This window comes from Passer montanus, unplaced genomic scaffold, assembly GCF_014805655.1.
Source record: "Passer montanus isolate IOZ18808 unplaced genomic scaffold, ASM1480565v1 scaffold11, whole genome shotgun sequence".
Taxonomy (NCBI): Eukaryota; Metazoa; Chordata; class Aves; order Passeriformes; family Passeridae; genus Passer; species Passer montanus.
Window position 1 is genome coordinate 14,579,203 of NW_024357613.1, and position 17,651 is coordinate 14,596,853.

The 17,651-nt window shown below is 40.6% G+C and overlaps 1 protein-coding gene across 3 annotated transcripts in view; it reads left to right on the top strand.

Annotated features, from left to right (window-relative positions):
- The first annotated feature begins 6 nt into the window (after window positions 1-6).
- Window positions 7-17,651, top strand: part of ELOVL4 (ELOVL fatty acid elongase 4) — a 38,704-nt gene continuing 21,059 nt past the window's right edge. The window contains exon 1 of one of the 3 annotated variants that reach the window (XM_039730389.1): window positions 7-340. In XM_039730389.1, the coding sequence (XP_039586323.1) occupies window positions 241-340 (100 nt within the window). In that variant the 5' untranslated portion in view covers window positions 7-240. Of the gene's footprint in view, window positions 341-398; window positions 726-17,651 lie in introns of those variants that run through there. The other 2 variants (XM_039730410.1, XM_039730400.1) reach the window with 2 other exon arrangements.

A 17,651-nucleotide genomic window follows, 5' to 3' on the forward strand; every position in this document is an offset into this window, starting at 1 on the left:
TGCGGAGCCGCGGCCGCCGCCGCGCCGCCCCCCGCCTCCGCGCCCTCCGCCCTGCCCGCGGGGCACGGGAGCCGGTGACGGGAGCGAGGCGGAGTCTGGAGGGAAGATACGGAGAGATAGAGATTTAAATCACATCCCCGGCTGTAGAAGGGGCAGCAGCAGCAGCAGCCCCGGCGCAGAGGCACGGACGCACGCGCCGAGAGAGGTCTGCCGGCTCCGCCGCTGCTGCTGCTGCTCACCATGGGTGCCGCCGCCGCCGAGCCCCCCAGCGCCATGGGCCTGGTGTCCAGCGTGGTGAACGACACCCTCGAGTTCTACCGCTGGACCTGGAGCATCCGAGGTAACGCGCCAGGGCGGCCGCGGCCCCGTCATCGCCGTGCCCGGCGCCCCCCGCCCGCTGCCGCTGATGCGCAGCGGCTCAAAATGGCTCCATCTCCCGGGAGACGCGGAGCGCGCTCCGGCTCCCGGGATGGGGCCGCGCCGGGGGCAGACCCCCCCCACTCCCGCCTGCCCCCCGCGCCCCTCCGGGCGCGCCCGCTGCAGCGTTTGTTTGTCTGCCGTAATCCCGTGCAGCGGCCCGGGCTGCGCGGGGCATCCATCCGCGGCAAGGTGAGCGCGTCCCCCGGGCGCCCGCGGGTGGACCTAGCGAAATCCGCTTCCCAAAGCCCTGGTCCTCCGCTTCTCGGCGTGCCTTGGGGTTATCATACGGGGATCTGATGTCGGAGGTAAGCGAGGCCCTCCGGTAAATCGTGCTGGAGCTCAGGCGGCTTTGGCTTCTGCGGCAGGTGGGAGCCCCGCGTCGGCATCGCGTGGAGTACAGCAAAAAAAAAATAATAATAAAAAGAGGAAATGGTTATTACCACCAGTGCAGCAGCAGCTTTTCATTTTATATTAAGTGTGTTTGGGTCAGTCCTGCTGTTTTCCTTTTCCAATGTGCTCCACTCCTGTGTTGGCACTCCACGACCGCAATGTGGCAGATGCTGAAGGAAGAGTAAATGTCTGGGAACATGGAGAAATGTGCAAAAGCAGCGTGCAGTGCTGGGACAGCAAATGAGGTGGCACCTTGCTGCAGTGACCGGTAGCTCTGGAAGTGTTATTGGTCAGCGTGAATGGTTCTGTCTCGTGTGTCAAATGAAAGGAGTCGCTTTCACAGTTGCTATTGTGAGTAGCCACGGGCAGCTGGCGGAAGGATCATTTACTCCCCTGGATGTTTTCTTGATTTTTTCGTTGTCCACGCAGCGATGAGGTTTAGCTGTTTTGAACCAGAGCAAAACTGGTGTGCATGTAGCTGTGGATGTATTTCGTGGCAGTGTGATAGGTGGGAATGTGGGGCCTTCATTACAGACGGGAAGCTCACTGCATCAGCAGTCTTTGCTTTCCTGCCCCCCTCCCTTCTGCCATCTGTCAGATAATAAATTAATCTTATGTTATAGATGGAAGAAGCTCACTTTTTTTCACAATTTCCCTTTCCATAACTTCTGTATATTGCTATATTTTAAAAATTGAGTCTGCGTGTGTATTTTTCTCTTCTGTTTTTAAAAACTGCCAGATTATAAGAGCAAATAAAAATGCTTGCAGCAGCACTGCATTGTAATCTACCAGTGTTTGCTCTCTGACTCTTGCAACATACAATTGTCAATAGACTGCCAGGTAAAAAATGAAAGAGATGCTATTCTAGTCAATCAATAGCATTTTCAGATGGATATAAATATAGATGTGAGTACAAAGTTGATAACCTTATAGATTATGTGATTTATTTGAAAAAATACTTCAAGTTCTGATATGTTTCCTGAACTTCAAAAATGTTATTTAAGTCTGTCAATAGACCATGTCTATTGCAAGCAAAAATGATCAGAGGAGAAAAAAAGAAGAATAAGCAAGTAAATGTAAAGAATGTAACAATAAGTAACTAACTGTGATACTACACATAGAACAAACTTTTTTCTTTTGCTTCTTTGGAGGATGTTAAGCAGTAGTAGGATGGCATTGTTATTGCCCCTAAAATGTGTGTAAGTCTTACTGATTTACTAATAGAAAATTATTAATTTTTTCTTTAAGTTTGGCAGCACTGCTGTTAAAGCAGGATTCCATTGTAATGAAGTAATCAGTCCTGTCTTGTGGAGAGTTTCTTGTTCAGATTTTGGATTACAGCAGGTCCCTGCAAGGCTAGTTTTGGGTAGAGCCTAAGTCACATGAAAAACACACTACAGTTCTTATTTATACCCAGTAGTATGTGGAACAAGGTTCTCCTTGTTTACAGTCAGGTAGGGATAGGTGAAACATGGAATATGTCACATTGTAGTTACAAGGTAGCTCAGGATAAGAAAGTGTTATTCATGAGGTAATGCTGTGTGGTTCTTCAGTGAAATAATTTTTAATGCTCCAAGTTCTGCAAAAATATCTGCTCAGTTTGCTGTTTTTCTGCATGTTTCTTTGTTCAGACAAAAATAATTGTCTCCATTTCCATCTCTGAGGGAACATACAGCATCCTTCCCATACCTAAAAGGGGTGCAGGAGAGGGACCTTTCGAAAGGGCAGATAATGATAGGACCAGGTAATGGCTTCACACTGAAAGAGAGTAGGTTTAGATAATAGGAAAAAAATTCGATCCTGCAAGGGTGATGAGGTACAGGAACAGGTTACCCAGAGAACTTGTGGATGCCCCATCGCTGGAATTGTTCAAGGCCAGGTTGGATGAGGCTCTGAAATTCTAGTGAAAGGTGTGTCTGCCCACAGAAGAGTGGTTGGAAGTAGATGATCCTTAAGGTCCCTTCCAACCCAAACCATTCTATGATATGTTAAAATTGTGAATTCAGCACTGTTATGAGTTCATGCAATTCACCTGTGTGTTAAGAGCTATGACAGTAATGTTGCTCAACAGAAAACACAAATTATGGCATGCAAGACCATTGCCTAATGTTCAATATCATTAAATAAAAAACTATACCACGCAGCAAAGTTGCTCAACAAATGATGCTATGCAATAGCATTACACAATAAATCATACTGAAACACTACTACACAGCAAAATTACACAACAAAATGTGAAGAAATTTTATTCCCACTACTACTCCTACACTTATTCTCTCAATTTCCCACTTCCATTTTTTTATTGAACACCTGTGTGTCTTTAGCCCTGTTCTCTGTATTCAGCAAGATTGTCTTGCCAGCAGGTGTTTTCTCCTGCTGCCTCGGACTCCTGTGTTGACACTTGTGCAGAACTGTGCCAGAACATCCCATTGAGTCCTGTGCTGCTTTATTTTTGCACATTAAAGATTTTATCGTTTTCCTCCCCTGCTTTGTGCTATTTAAAAAGCAACCGACCTTTTCTGAGACCAAAAAACCCCCAAAAGACCAAGTATATAATGAACCTAAATGGATTTTGAGTTGATGTTACAATTTCTTTTAGCATTAAGCATGCTATCTAAATCTGATTTGTTTGTGGTTTTGGTTTTTTAAGTCTTGCATTTGGGAATAATAGCAATGTTCTGTGACTTTTTCCCCAAATATATTATCAAATACATTTTCAGCATTAGCTTAATGCTTTTGCTTGTTCATTTGTTGAAAAACTACTTTTATTCTCTCCAGCCTTGACTACTTTCCAGACCCCTTTCATGAAAGCTCAAAATCCATTGTAACCATTTATTCACCTAGGAGGCTAAAGAACATAATTTAGGAAGCTTTTGCTTGTTCATTTGTTGAAAAACTACTTTTATTCTCTCCAGCCTTGACTACTTTCCAGACCCCTTTCATGAAAGCTCAAAATCCATTGTAACTATATATTAACCTAGGAGGCTAAATAACATAATTTAGGAAGCCATAATCTTCAAGAAGAGATAGAAAGGTCAAAAACATGTTCTTAGCAGTCATCAAGAGCAAAAAAAAGGTGGTCAGAGGAACAGTTACTATCAGGAAATATGATCTAGGAATTCCATGCCCTTATTTCTGTAAGGGCATGGGACCAGTTCCATGTAATTGCTAGGGCAGGGCTTCCTTCTTTCACTCAGCTCGAGTAGCTGGTTGGGGTTGGATTTGTCAGGAAGGATTAAGGGTATGATTAGATGACTGAGCAAGTGACTTAAAGGGAGGTTCCAGGCTGAGTCCAGGGGAACTATTAAGATGAATAACTCAGGACACAATCCAGGAAAGAAGAGTGTGGAAATCTCAAAATGTGGGTGAAGAGACCATTGTCAGCTGGGGTGGGGGAATGGGAGACTGTGGCTTGAAAAGAAGATTCATTAAACACTGTACAAAAATATTTATTTAGAGGAGCTACTTAGTTTCAATGTAGTGAGCTAAGGAACAGAAGGCTTTACTGACTTTGGGTGAGAATGGTTGTTCTTGGAGCTCAAGAGTTTAAAGGAGGCAGGGCCATCCCAGGCCACGTGGCACTGCTTTGGAACAGCAACTATTTACAGCTGTTGCAGTTAATAAGATTACAGACTTTTTCCATCAGTAGGAAAGGAGAGAGATACAAACTTTCACTTTAGTGGTAGGGTAGTGTTCTACCTAGCATCTTGTTCAGGAGCAACATCAATGGTAGGTTTTATCAGCTGGGTCAGAAGTGTAAGGCAGTGGGGATGGAGAAGATGGGAAATTTACAGCTGCTTGCCTAAAAGGTAAATAAACCAGTGGAGCAGCTTCCTTGAGAACACTGATTGCCATGAACACCTTTGCTAGGAGATCTTGGGACTAATTTTAAAATTGCCCAGGAAGTTCAGGTTCATTTTCAGTCCAGGGAACAGAAGCAGAACAACACATGTTTCTTTTCCCTTGTGCCTTCCCCCCATGGAGAACCCAAGTATGACCATCCTGAGTATCAGTATGCACCAGCATCCTGAGTGTTTTTTCCCTTGTGCCTTCCCCCCATGGAGAACCCAAGTATGACCAAAGCATCCTGAGTGCGTATACTTGAGAAAAATTCATGGGGGTGCTTAGCAGAACACTCTGAGTGCAAGTAGTCCCTTGCAGCTGAGGATTTGTGCCAAAGCTGGAGTCAAGGAGAATCCCAGTGAAAGTGCTTCAGAGGGTGATGATAGGGAGAGAGAATGAAGGGTGAGATTAAGGTTCATGAAGTCTGTTTCACAGAAACAAAGCAGAATGTGTTCCTAAACTTTCAGAGGGCTGGCTGAGCATCAGATTTGGTGATTTGGCACAATACTTGTCTTGCAGATACAATATTCTTCTCAAGGGAACAGTTTTTTCAGTCTGTGGCCATGACTGGGTAAAACACAGATTAGACAGGGAGAAACATACTGGAAATTGAAAAGCTGTCTAACTGGGCTGGCTGTCTTGTGGCAGAAACACAAAGAAAACACCTGTGGCAGAAGCAGCACTTGGAGAAATTGATTGTGGAAGTAAAGAATGTTAATGCCTAGATCATATGAGACTGCCGTCAACTAAACTGAGCAATAGGAGCATCCAGTTTATTTGATTCATTTGACATTTAATTGCCAGTTAGTGAAGGGAGGGAATTTATTAGTGAAGAAAAAAAATTGTGCTTGCTATTGAAAGCAATTTGCTGAGTGTTTGAGGGAAATTCTACCCCCATTTCATCATCAGGAGATTTTATCAGATTGTACCACTCAAAAGACATAACCAGAACTAAACAGATACCTAGCATTTTTGGAAATGGAAACATCATTCAGAAAAGTACATTAGTGAAGGGGAAATGCCTACTTAGACATCTTGGGTCAGCAAACTTCAAGACCTTGGTCATGAGGGAGTAGGATCAAGCAAAATGAACTCTATGGATGAGAAGCTGAGTTATGAGAGGAAGACTTCTCTTTCCTAAAATGAAGGAGGAGAAGTTGTAGGGATGACATGCAAATCTCAGCTCCAGTAAAGAAATGAAACAGAAAAAAACCTTCAAAGAGCGCCAGCAAGAATGTAATACAAACTTCTGTTTGAACACTCATCAGCATATTCCAGAAGGAAAAGGGAATGTGTAGACAAAATGGCAAGAACATAACTGAATATTTGAAAATTCATTCTAAAACTGTGTAGGTAGCATGTCTTGAAATCTTTGAAGGAAATAAGTTGTTATGAATACTCTTAAAGGAGAATACATGAGAAAAGATCTGGAAATGGCTGTACACAGAATTTAACCAAGCTGATTTCATGACCTTAGTACCAACTGCAGGAGGCCAAATGACTAGATGTTTAGAATTCAGCAAATAGGAAATTGCTGATGCAGAGTTCTAAGCAAATAATGTTTCTCAGCTGAGGCATCATGAGGTGTAAATCAGTATGTGGTCCTGGAACCCCATACTTCTACCAGAGGTGAAGAATTCTTGGGAAGTTGAAATATCCTTGCTATGAGGCAGATGCATTCATCCTGGAGACTCCACTGATTAGGTAGCTTGATTGAGGATAGTGGCTGAACTCTTGTTCATAGGTGGCTGTCTCTAGTTGGAGTACCTTGTCAGGACTGTTTGTAGTTGTCACCCTGCACTCATGCTGTGCTCAGGGTGAAGAGGCTGTGGCAGGGCTGTTGTTATAGATGTGAACCACCAGAAGAGGTTGTATTCAAGGCAGCTGCGCTGCGCTGTCCTGTGCAACCAGGGAAGAGTGTCAAAGGCTGCACAAGGACAGGTAGTAGAAGAAGCTTAGGGAACATAGGATGTAGTTCCTTTTGAGGTCTTGTAGATCAGGAGTCATGAGGAGTGGGTGAGGCAAGACTCCACTTTTTCCTCTGCCATTCCAGACAGGTTTTAGGAGATACTTGATTGATTAGGAGAGCATTTAGATAAAAGGTGAATGAAAGAGAAGACTCCAAACAGATATGGAGGAGACTTTGAGAGGAGGAATTTACTGGGATGCAAAGCTAAGGGGGGAGAAGAGGCTGTTGTGTGTACTGAAGAGTTTTTTGAGGTAAGGCAAGTGGGATTGAATGAATGCCGGAATGGCCTGAAAAACTGGAGCTAAATGAGAATTCATTTATCTAAAAAGAATTTACCATTAAAAGATTGACAGCTTTGGCTTTTAAAGAGTGTTTATATGACTGAGGTGTTCCTGGAGCACAGAAGTTTGGCAGTGTGATTTTAAGGACAGATCTGATCCATAAGGTAGGACTTCTCTAAGTAGTAAATATATGACAAGGCCTTGCTTTCTCGAGCTGTATTTGGAAACCAAGTTGGGGCTACCACTGCACTTCATAAGGAACACTTTAAGTGGGTCTGACTGACACCTCACTTAGGAGGATGTAGATGCTGAATACAGTTCCTGCATCTTGTGTGGTGACAAGTGGGTACAACTATGCTCAGTGTTGTCAAACTCAAGTGCTTCTGAGTGTATGAACTTCAAAGTCTTGTGGAATTTTAAGGATGCAAATGAAGGCGGCTCTGAAATTCAGGCTTGGCAATACTTAGGTGTTAGCCCTGTTGGGGTTTTGAGTACTGCACCCTAGCTAGCAGGCAAAGCATAAGTAGCTGCAAGGCAAGCCTGGAGATGAGTAGAGTGCAGCGTGGTTTGTATTAAGTCACTTTGTGTGTGCTTGGATCTCAAGATAAGCATGAGCTAGATTACCTTTCTCTTGTGGAAGGTGAGGGAGAATAAGCTACCTCAGTTTGGTTTGCATTTGATGCAAGATAGTGACGCCTGTGGGCATCAATTTCTCTTGGTTTCATTTTGCTTGTGTGCCTGCAATTCAACTTCTTTCTTAGGTACTTGAATCATTTCAGTGGTTTGATTCTTAACTCCTGTCCTGGAGTCTTCACTCTCTCTGTGGCATTGTGTCTTCTTGTACCATGGGATTCTTCCCTTGTATTGTGTTTGCATGGCAAGGGTTTGCTACTAGGGGGACTATGCTAGAAGCTTCCCCTGTGTCCAACAGAGTCAATGCCAGCCCCTTCCAAGATGGGATTTCTGCATTCCTGCTGCTGGCCAAGCCTGAGCCAATCAGTGATGGTAAAATCTCTGTGACAGCAATCCCACCATCAAAAGTGTGGCCAGCAGATTGAGGCAGGTGAGTCTGTCCCTCTACTCCACTCTTGTGAGACCTTCCACCTCTGGGGTCCCCAGCACAAAAAGGACAATGACCTAATGGAGCAAATCTAGAGCAGGGCCACCAAGTTGTTCAGAGGGATGAAGCACCTCTCCTATGAGGAAAGGCTAGGAGAATTGGAATTCTTCAGCCTGGAAAAGAGAAGGCTTTGGGGTGACCTAATTGTGTCCTTCCAGTATCTGAAAGGAGCCTACAAGAAAAATTGAAAGAAGGCCTTTACAAGGGCATGTAGTGAGAAGATAAGGGGGAATGGCTTCAAACTGAAAGAGTGGAGGTTTAGGTTAGAAATGTTAGGAGAAAACTCTTTATTCTGAGGATGGTGAGATGGTGGAACAGGTTGTCCAGAAAAGCTGTGGATGCCCTGGGAATATTTAAAGCCAGGTTGGATGGGGCTCTAAACAACCCAGTCTAATGGAAGATGTCCCTGTTCATGATAAAGTTGTTTGAAGTGGATGATCTTTAATATCCCTTCCAAACCAGGCCATTCTATGATTTTACAATAATATATTTAACAAGAGGGGGAAAAATGGCACAGAAGTAATTGCAGCCAGAGAAGAGAAGAGTGAGAATATGTGAGACAAACCACTCTGCAGACATGGAGGTCAGGGAAGGAAGGCAAGGAAGGGCTCCAGGCGCCTCTGCTCCAGGAGCAGAGATTCCCCTGCAGCCCATAAGAAAGACCACGGTGAGGTACCTGTGCCCCTGATGCCTGTGGGGGCCATAAGGATGCAGAGATCCATCTGTAGCCCATGGAGGAGCCTCACACCAGAGCAGGTGGATGCCATAAGAAGGCTGTGACCCTATGGGAAGCCTGTGCTGGAGCAGGCTCCTGGCAGGAAGGATCCCACAATGGATCAGTCTGTGAAGAGCTGCAGTCTGTGAGAAGGACTCAGGCTGGAGAATTTCATGGAGGACTGTCTCCTGTGGGAGCAACCTGACACTGGAGCAGGGGAAAGACTCCTCCTAAGGAAGAAGCAGCATCAGAAACAGCATGTGATGAACTGACTGTAATCCCTGTTTCCATCTCCCATTGCCACTGGCAGGGAGAAGGTAGAGAATCAGGAGTGAAGTTAAGCCTGGGAAAGAGGGAGGGTTTGGGAGAAGGTGCTTTTCAGGTTTGTTCTACTTTTCATTATACAACTCCACTTTTGATTGGTAATAAATTCAAGTAATTTCTCCAAGTCACATCTGTTTTGTCCATGACCATAAACAATTTGTGACCACTCCCTGTCTTTATCACTCTCTACAACTCCCTGAAAGGTGGTTGTAGTCAGGTAGTCTCTTTCTCCAGGCAGCAACTGACAGAATGAGAGGACACAGTCTAAGCTGTACCAAGGGAAATATAGGTTGGATATTAGGATAAAGTTTTTTACAGAAACAGTTATAAAGTTCTGGAATGGCCTGCCCAGGGAGGTGGTGGAGTCACCATCCCTAGATGTGTTTAAAAAAAGATAGGATGTGGCACTCAGTGCTGTGGTTTAGTTGAGCTGTTAGGGCATTGGTTGAACTCGATGATCTTGAAGGTCTCTTCCAACCTAGTGATTCTGTGATTCTGATTAACTTTCATGAACCTTTTGTTCTATCTTCTCTAACCTATCCAGCTGACAGGGGATTGATAGAGCAGCTTTGGTGGGTACCTGGCCTTCAGACAGGGTCAAACCAGCACATCCCTAGTTTCACTTTCTGTTTCAATATAATTATGAACTCTTGACTGTTTGCTTTGTTTCCATCATATTTTCCTATTCCTCTTATCTCTTTCTGCTATATCTAAAAAGTGTTTTCTTCCAGCTCTTGCATATAGTGTGCTTAGTTTACATGCTTGACTATGGTGTTCTTCTATTTCCTTTTTTTATCTTCTTAAAGGTATAAGCTCCTTGATTCCTTCTTCCAGTTATGACCAATAAGAAAAATTGTTTTATTGCTTTCTAAATATTCCTAGAATATTACTGAAAGAAGTGAATTTGTAACCCGTCTCACTTTTTCTGTTGAGCCAGCAAATCTCTCTGACTTTATTTTATGTCCTCCTATTCTTAGAACATCACTGTAACACTGTAACTCAAACAAATGTCTCTCTGACTTTATTTTATGTCCTCCTATTCTTAGAACATCACTGTAACACTTTGTTTTTAAATGGTTTGAGTTAATATTTTAAAAAAAAGTAGTTAATAGTTAAATTGACTAGCTGGGCTGTAAATAGGAGACTTTATAATCATATTTTATACACAGTTTAATATTTAGTGGTTTACCAGGAACAGATGAGCCCAGTAGAAATACTCACATACAGAGTACCTAAAGTGCTTTGATAATTAGGTCAGGTTTTTTCCTACTCTGTCCAATCTTCATTTCCGTGATGCCTGAATTTTTTACCATGAGGGAGAAACTTTATTGCTGAAACCATTAGAGAAGCTTGGGGCCCATGTGTTACATGGAAGGTAACACAACTGTGGAAGTGAAAAGACTCAGTTGTAGCTGTTGTTTGGACATGGACATTATGTAGCTTCCAAACAGATGATTTTGCTGCTGTGTACTTAGTGAATGAAAGATTCAGACACTGATCATTCTTTTCATAACTTTTAGGTTAAAAACATTTTGTCATTCAGTTCCTATTTGGAAAGTCAGCATTTCAAAATTAGTCTTTGGGTTTTTTGTGCCTGGTTCCTCACCCCTCCAATTTTTCATTTTTGCTGATGTTAAAGGGATGTTGAGGAATTAAGTTCTAAATGTTTAAGAGCTTTGTTTTTCCATGGAGGCTTTGACTGATGTATTTGTGTTAAGCTAACAGAAGACCTAATGCATCTCACAACTGTACATTTACTTGAAGTTCTGCCTCTGAACTTTGAAGAGCTAATGCATTTCAGTAACTCCTTTTGTAGTTTTTAATCAAAACAAAATTCTCATCTCATTCATCCTTCTGTAAAACCGAAGTGATGAGGAGCATCCTTGTGATATTGCAAACAGGAAAAACAGGTACTTTATCAGAGAGCTTTCTGTGCTGCTTCTTGCAAATTTTCTCCAGTAGCTTTCTGGTATTATTCTTAGGTAGATTTCACTTGCCATTGCTGGTTTTCATACATCCTTAATCACTGCATTTAAAAGTCTCTAAGTGTTCATCTAAAAATAGCTGTGTTCCAAGAGCATCAACATAAGTTTATATTTTCTGTGTAGTTAAACATCACCATCCTTTTGGTGTGTTAGCATATAAGACATGTGCCGGTGCTGAATTTTTGTCCCGTGTACGCTGAATATGTAACACTTCACAGTCGATAAGACCTTGCAGAGTTATTATTGAACTGATATTAATAATCTTTTGTAATATCATAAAAATATATTTCACATTTTTCAATGAACTTATGTTTAAACTGAAGGAGTTCAGTAACAATATCTGTCTTGGAGAAGATCATCATACCCTGTGACCATCCCTTTCAGCATTGTAAAACTCTGAGTGGGCCAATAGACTCTGTTATTGCAGCATTGAATGTGCATAAATCCTGTGTTTGTATTACTGCTTACTGATACTCCTACAACTATTTTCATAGTGCCAAACCCAGCATTTTTGTATGAAGTAGTGACATGTCCAGTCTGAGTTCAGATAAATAGTTTTGGCAAAACCCATAAATGTTTGAATAGAAGTTTCAGTAGAAGAAAAGCTTTATGAAGTGTGTTTTGTGCAGTACTTCTATTGCTTTAGAAATACAGAGACATATGCTGGATCATAAAAGTATGCAACTAGTTTATAAAATTACATTGTATGGTGGGGTTGGGGGTTTTGTATGCTTTCGTCTGTTTACTCCATAACTTATAATATTTAAGAAAAAGCATGCAGGCATCACTGCATTGGGAATGCATCTTGCATTTGTGATGTTTGGAAAACAAGATTTGGCAACCAGAAGAATACTTCGTGCCTCAAGGGCTTGTATCTTGCGTATCTTGTGTAAGCTTCAATGAGGATTATTTTTTTATTATTACTTGAAGCAGAGCATTTGTACTGTCCCCACAAGTAATCATAATCAATGGAGGAGATAAATATAATCTGAGCAAGGTGATATATTTGGAGTTGAAAATCCTGAGACTTGATGGTAAATTGTCATGCCTCCTGAACTTCATAGTAGTTCCAAAACTATCCTCGGCTTGAAACACGTGTATAATGTAATTGTTGTATAGAGGCACAAAGACAATATGGTATTAATGACTGAGTGATAGGAGTCCTGAGAAGACTAGAATGATGGCAAGACTGGTTAAAATACGTCTGGTCTTTTAACAGCAAATTGGGATTTGGCCTTCCTGTTACTTTAATGGGAGTTTATGAAACACATGCACATTACACAGGTATTCATTAGCTGCAGGAGATGTTGCTCTTGGCTGTGTGGCATTTTGATTTTATGTTGCTGTTTACAGCTTTAAAGAAGACTAGGCAGTCAATTACAAAGCCCTGAAATTCAAAACAAAGCCACAACTGGTTGTGGGTGGTACCTGTTAGTCTTGCTTCATAGTCCTCTTGGTTTTGGGGCAGGCATCTCTCATTTCTGACCGCAGCAGGGTTTTATACAGCAAACTTAGACTATGTGGGTTTCATTGCTTTGATTTTTGTGGTATGTGTTCTCATTATTCATTGTGCTTGAGGCTGAATACTCTTATTCTTGCACCTTAGTTTTATGTTTTATGGCTTGTTAAAATGACAATGCTTTGCCATAAATTTTGATGTCTCTTGTTCTTGACCCAAACAAATTCGTTTGTTCCTGACTAGTAAAAGCTTAAGGATAGACAAAGTACTTAACTCAGATTTTTAGATTTATTATCAAAGATTAAAAAAAAACCACCTTGCTTTCTCTCTACTGATCTACTAATTAATTAAAAAAACCCCCAAAAAACCAAAAAAACTTACTTAAACCAGATCAGCTGTTACGCTTTTTTTGCCATGGGTTTCATTGCTTTGATTTTTGTGGTATGTGCTCTCATTATTCATTGTGCTTGAGGCTGAATACTCTTATTCTTGCACCTTAGTTTTATGTTTTATGGCTTGTTAAAATGACAATGCTTTGCCATAAATTTTGATGTCTCTTGTTCTTGACCCAAACAAATTCGTTTGTTCCTGACTAGTAAAAGCTTAAGGATAGACAAAGTACTTAACTCAGATTTTTAGATTTATTATCAAAGATTAAAAAAAACCCCCTTGCTTTCTCTCTACTGATCTACTAATTAATTTAAAAAAAAAAAAAAACAAACAAAAAAACCCACTTAAACCAGATCAGCTGTTATGCTTTTTTTGCCGGGTTTTGGGAACCTTTGTCCATACAATGTCCTGTGCACGTCACACTCAGCTTTACCAATACCATACATGGGAAGAAATTCTTTACTGTGAGGGTGGTGAGACACTGGAACAGGATGCCCAGAGAAGCTGTGGATGCCTAACCCTGCAACTGTTCAAGATCCAGGTTGGATGTTACTCTGAGCAGCCTCTAGTGTGAGGTGTCCCTGCTCATGACAGGGTGGTTTGAAGTGGATTATCTTTGTGGTCCCTTCCAACCCAAGGCATTCTGTGATTCTCCGATACTCACATCTTTGTGTTCTTGCCAGTTATTACCACCACTGATACTGTGACATTATGATAATAGAGAATTTTTTGTGACCTAAAGCAGCAGGGGCTTGACTGGCTCCTGAGAAACCAGTGCAAGGCCAGTTTAAATGTTTGTTGAGTATACAGAGATGAACCATGAAGATGATTCTATGATAGGAAAATATGCCTGCAGGTTAATGAGATGAAGTGTTTCTTTAAAGAAAATTTTAAAAAAAGGCATCTAGTGAGTGACCTGTTTAAAAGCAACTGTTTGAAACTACCCAAATGAGGAAGGAAAAAATGATAGGTCTAGGAAAGAAAATGATAGTGAACTAGTTAAAGTTTGATCCTAATTTCTTTGGCCTGTAGAGAGCAACTTTATGTAGTTGGCAGCAGGGGCTTGACTGGCTCCTGAGAAACCAGTGCAAGGCCAATTTAAATGTTTGTTGAGTATACAGAGATGAGCCATGAAGATGATTGTATGATAGGAAGATATGCCTGCAGGTGAATGAGATGAAGTTTCTTTAAAGAAAATTAAAAAAAGGGCAACTAGTGAGTCACCTGATAACTGTTCAAAACTACCCAAACGAGGAAGGAAAAGAATGATGGGTCTAGGAAAGAAAATTATATGAACTAGTTCAAGTTTAATCCTAATTTCTCTGGCCTGTAGAGAGCAACTTTATGCTAGTTAACATTTTATAGCAAGCTGCTCTGTGTTCTACTGGGCTTGCTGCCTCTGAAAAGACATATCCTGTACTAAAATGGGAAATTCTTCTAAAAATGATCTCTTGGCTTATACATGTGTTAATAGAAGTTTCATGACCTTTGCTTTGTAGATGATATTAGATTCTTACTGAGTTAGGTACAGGTATCTTTGACCCTGTCAAACTCCTTAGAAATACCCATAGTGCCAGAAGACTGCAGACATTGCCAAGTATGATATATAAGAAAGAAGCATAAACTGGTCATTCTTTTTGTCCCAGTCATTTTGCTTTCCTGCAGCAATCTGTCTGCACAATCCCTCCTAAGAAGACATGGTCTTTTCTTTTGCCTGAAACATGTATGGGCTATAGGGATATAATTTTAGTTCATGCAGTAGCTTCAATCTGCTATTACAGGATTTCTCATTAAAGAAACTTTATAAACTGAGATTATTAGCAACAGAACAAGAGCAAATGGCCTGAAGCTGTGTGGGGGGAGGTTCAGGCTGGACATCAGGATAAATTTCTTCACTGGACAGGGTAGTTAGAATGGGTGTTGGAATGGGCTGCCCCAGGAGTCACCATCCCTGGAGGTGTTCAAGAAATGACTGGGCATGGCATTTAGGTGCTATGGTTTAATTGACATGGTGGTGTTCAGTCATAGGATGGACTAGATGATCCTAAAGGTTTTTTCCAACTTTAATGATTTTGTAATTCCACTAATTGAGGATTAGAGTGCAGTTTGTGCAATGAATAATCAATAGCAAAGCAGGCAAGTTAATTCAAGCAATGACAACCTAAAAGAAAAATTCATTTGGGTCCGTATGAACAGCTCTATTAAAATAATAGTAAGTGAATGTAATTTTTTTTAATTCTACAGATTTTGCATCCAAATTTTTCCCTCTCTCAATTTTCACTCTGCAGTGCTGCTTCATTATCAGTCTTCAGTCTCAAAGTGTGCAGCCCATGTAGTCATGTGCTGTTTTAAATGCTAATTGTATAGCTTCTGAGGTGTTCGTTAGTCAGAGACTGAGCTTTTTTTCTTGCAATTTCTACAAACTGCTAACAGTAAATCTACTTTTAAATTATTCTGATGTGTTACTCAGTTTAGTTTAAAAGCACAGGGTCAATTCAGGTAGATGCTTATTCAAGTTATTTTCAACGGATCCAGTCTGCAGTAGTTGTGTAGTCAGAGTGAATCTTATATTCACTTGTAAATATTTACATGACTGAACCACTATTTCTAATAAAAATCTTGGAGAGAACTATATTGTATATTTATCCATAGCCAGAAAGAAAAGGGGGAGGGAGGCAATCACTAAAGCACTGAAATCATTGAAGGGATCTCGTGTGAAAACTTTGTAAACATTTTAAGGTGTGTGAAGTTATATTTCTCACCTCTTTTTTTATATTATATGTGCTTTCATTTTGTAATTTTTTCAATTATGGTGGTAGTGGAACTAACAAGATGTGGGAAATTCTTAGATAATTAAACTACTGTGGTTCATGGAACAGTACTCCAATTAGGAGTACTTTGCCTTCCTTCTATTGTGGAGTTAAAATTTGACTTGTTTAAGGAAATCTTTCTTAAACTTGAGGTTGGCTTTGAGAGTACTTTTGTTAAAATAGAGGTGATCTGCAGAGAGCTCTCACAGAAGCACTTTTAAATGCTTGCTGTCATTTCTGCAGTGTCTTTAGAAATGTAATCGGACAGATGGATGTGCTGGATTGGCACTGTAAGTGTCTTTGCGCTGAGAATAGTATCAATAGCTATTAATAACTTTGAAAGTCTCTCCAGATAAATTAGAGAGTACCGACCTTATAGCTAAGGAATACATATGTTGGTAAACTGAAGATTTTCTAACTATTTTTTTTTGAACCTAACATGAAGACAGGGAATTGCAATAATCATGTATTTTAGTGATATAATATTTTCTCTAAAACTGATTTTAAAAGCAAAGATAATCACCACTGTAATGTTTCAGGATTTCTCTAGGTGAATGTCAAAGTGACTATGCTATGCATTTGTTTGCTTATTTTTCATGGGGAAAGAAAAAATTGATCATAGCCTAAGTAAAATGCAGAAAATTGAACCATCTAAAATCTCTATCAGAAAGGAAATGCTGAACCATGTTTAACAGAAATGCGTACATATCAAAACAATTACAGCAGGTTTCTCAAAAGTTTCTTGTGATTTTTAATGCTAGAATACCATCACTGCAGCCTTACTTACTGAAATTCATCTTCACTTTCCAGCCATATTTTAGTGTAGGTAAATTATGTCCTCTCTGGACATTGCCAGGCAGGATATTCAGTCCTTTTCACTGGTCCTGCTCTTCTGGCTTTGAATGAAGAAATCAAAGGGGTCTGTTTGTGTATTTCTTGTTAATTTCCCCACAAAAAAAAATTACATTCTGCAAAGGTAGGTAGCTCTGGGCAATTTAAATTATTTTTATATATATAAATAATAATAAATATACTTACATATAAATATATGAATGCAAGTTCTTCTGGTTTTTGTCTTTGCAAGGTGTAACTTCAGAATGTACATACACAAAATGACAGGAAAGCCTTGTGTATATACATATTTCCTACTATTTCCTTACATAACAGTTATTTTCTATCAAGAACATGTTAGTAGATGCCTTAGTCTAGGCTGGATTAATTTTTGCTATAAAGTGCAGCCCTAAGTATTTGTTGTAAAACTTTTCCCACCTTGCCAGAATAGCACTGTACTACAGGCTGTGCCACCACAGCAGACATTTTATTTGTGATCGAATTAGAATCTGGGTCTTGGGATTTGAAAGACAAACGCATTAATCCCCTGAAAGATTCAGTCAATCTCTGTCAATTCTAATCAGGTAAAGGCATTGGTCTTTTTGCTTCACAGCAGTTGGAGGGATTTCTTTTAATTCAGGGAGCTGGCCTTTTTATTTCAAGCTTATTTCATCTTTGAGGTTAAAAATGTCCCTATTCTGTGTGAAATACTGCAGGATTTAATGCACTCGTATGTCCCCTTAAGCTATCATAGTTCTCTGTAATTTGCAGAAATCTTATGTGGTCATCAGCACCAGCTAGTAAGTAGGACACAAAATTTTGCTGGTTTTGCTAAAACAGATCGGGGAATGGAAAGGAGGAAAGTGTTGAAGTAGCTTGGAGTGTTTGTCACTTCAGCAGATGACTTAAGACAGTGAATTTATCTTTGAAAGAGACCATCTTGAAAGAAGTTTGGAGCAAGGGTCTGCATTTTACTGGGTTTTCTGTGTAGAGCATGAACAAGCAGGCTTGCCAGGTAAACTGAAATGGAATTGGTTTTGTATAACCTTCTGTGCAATAAGAATGGAGTTGACTTACGATGCAATAAGTTACTTTGCATTATCCAGGAGAGATC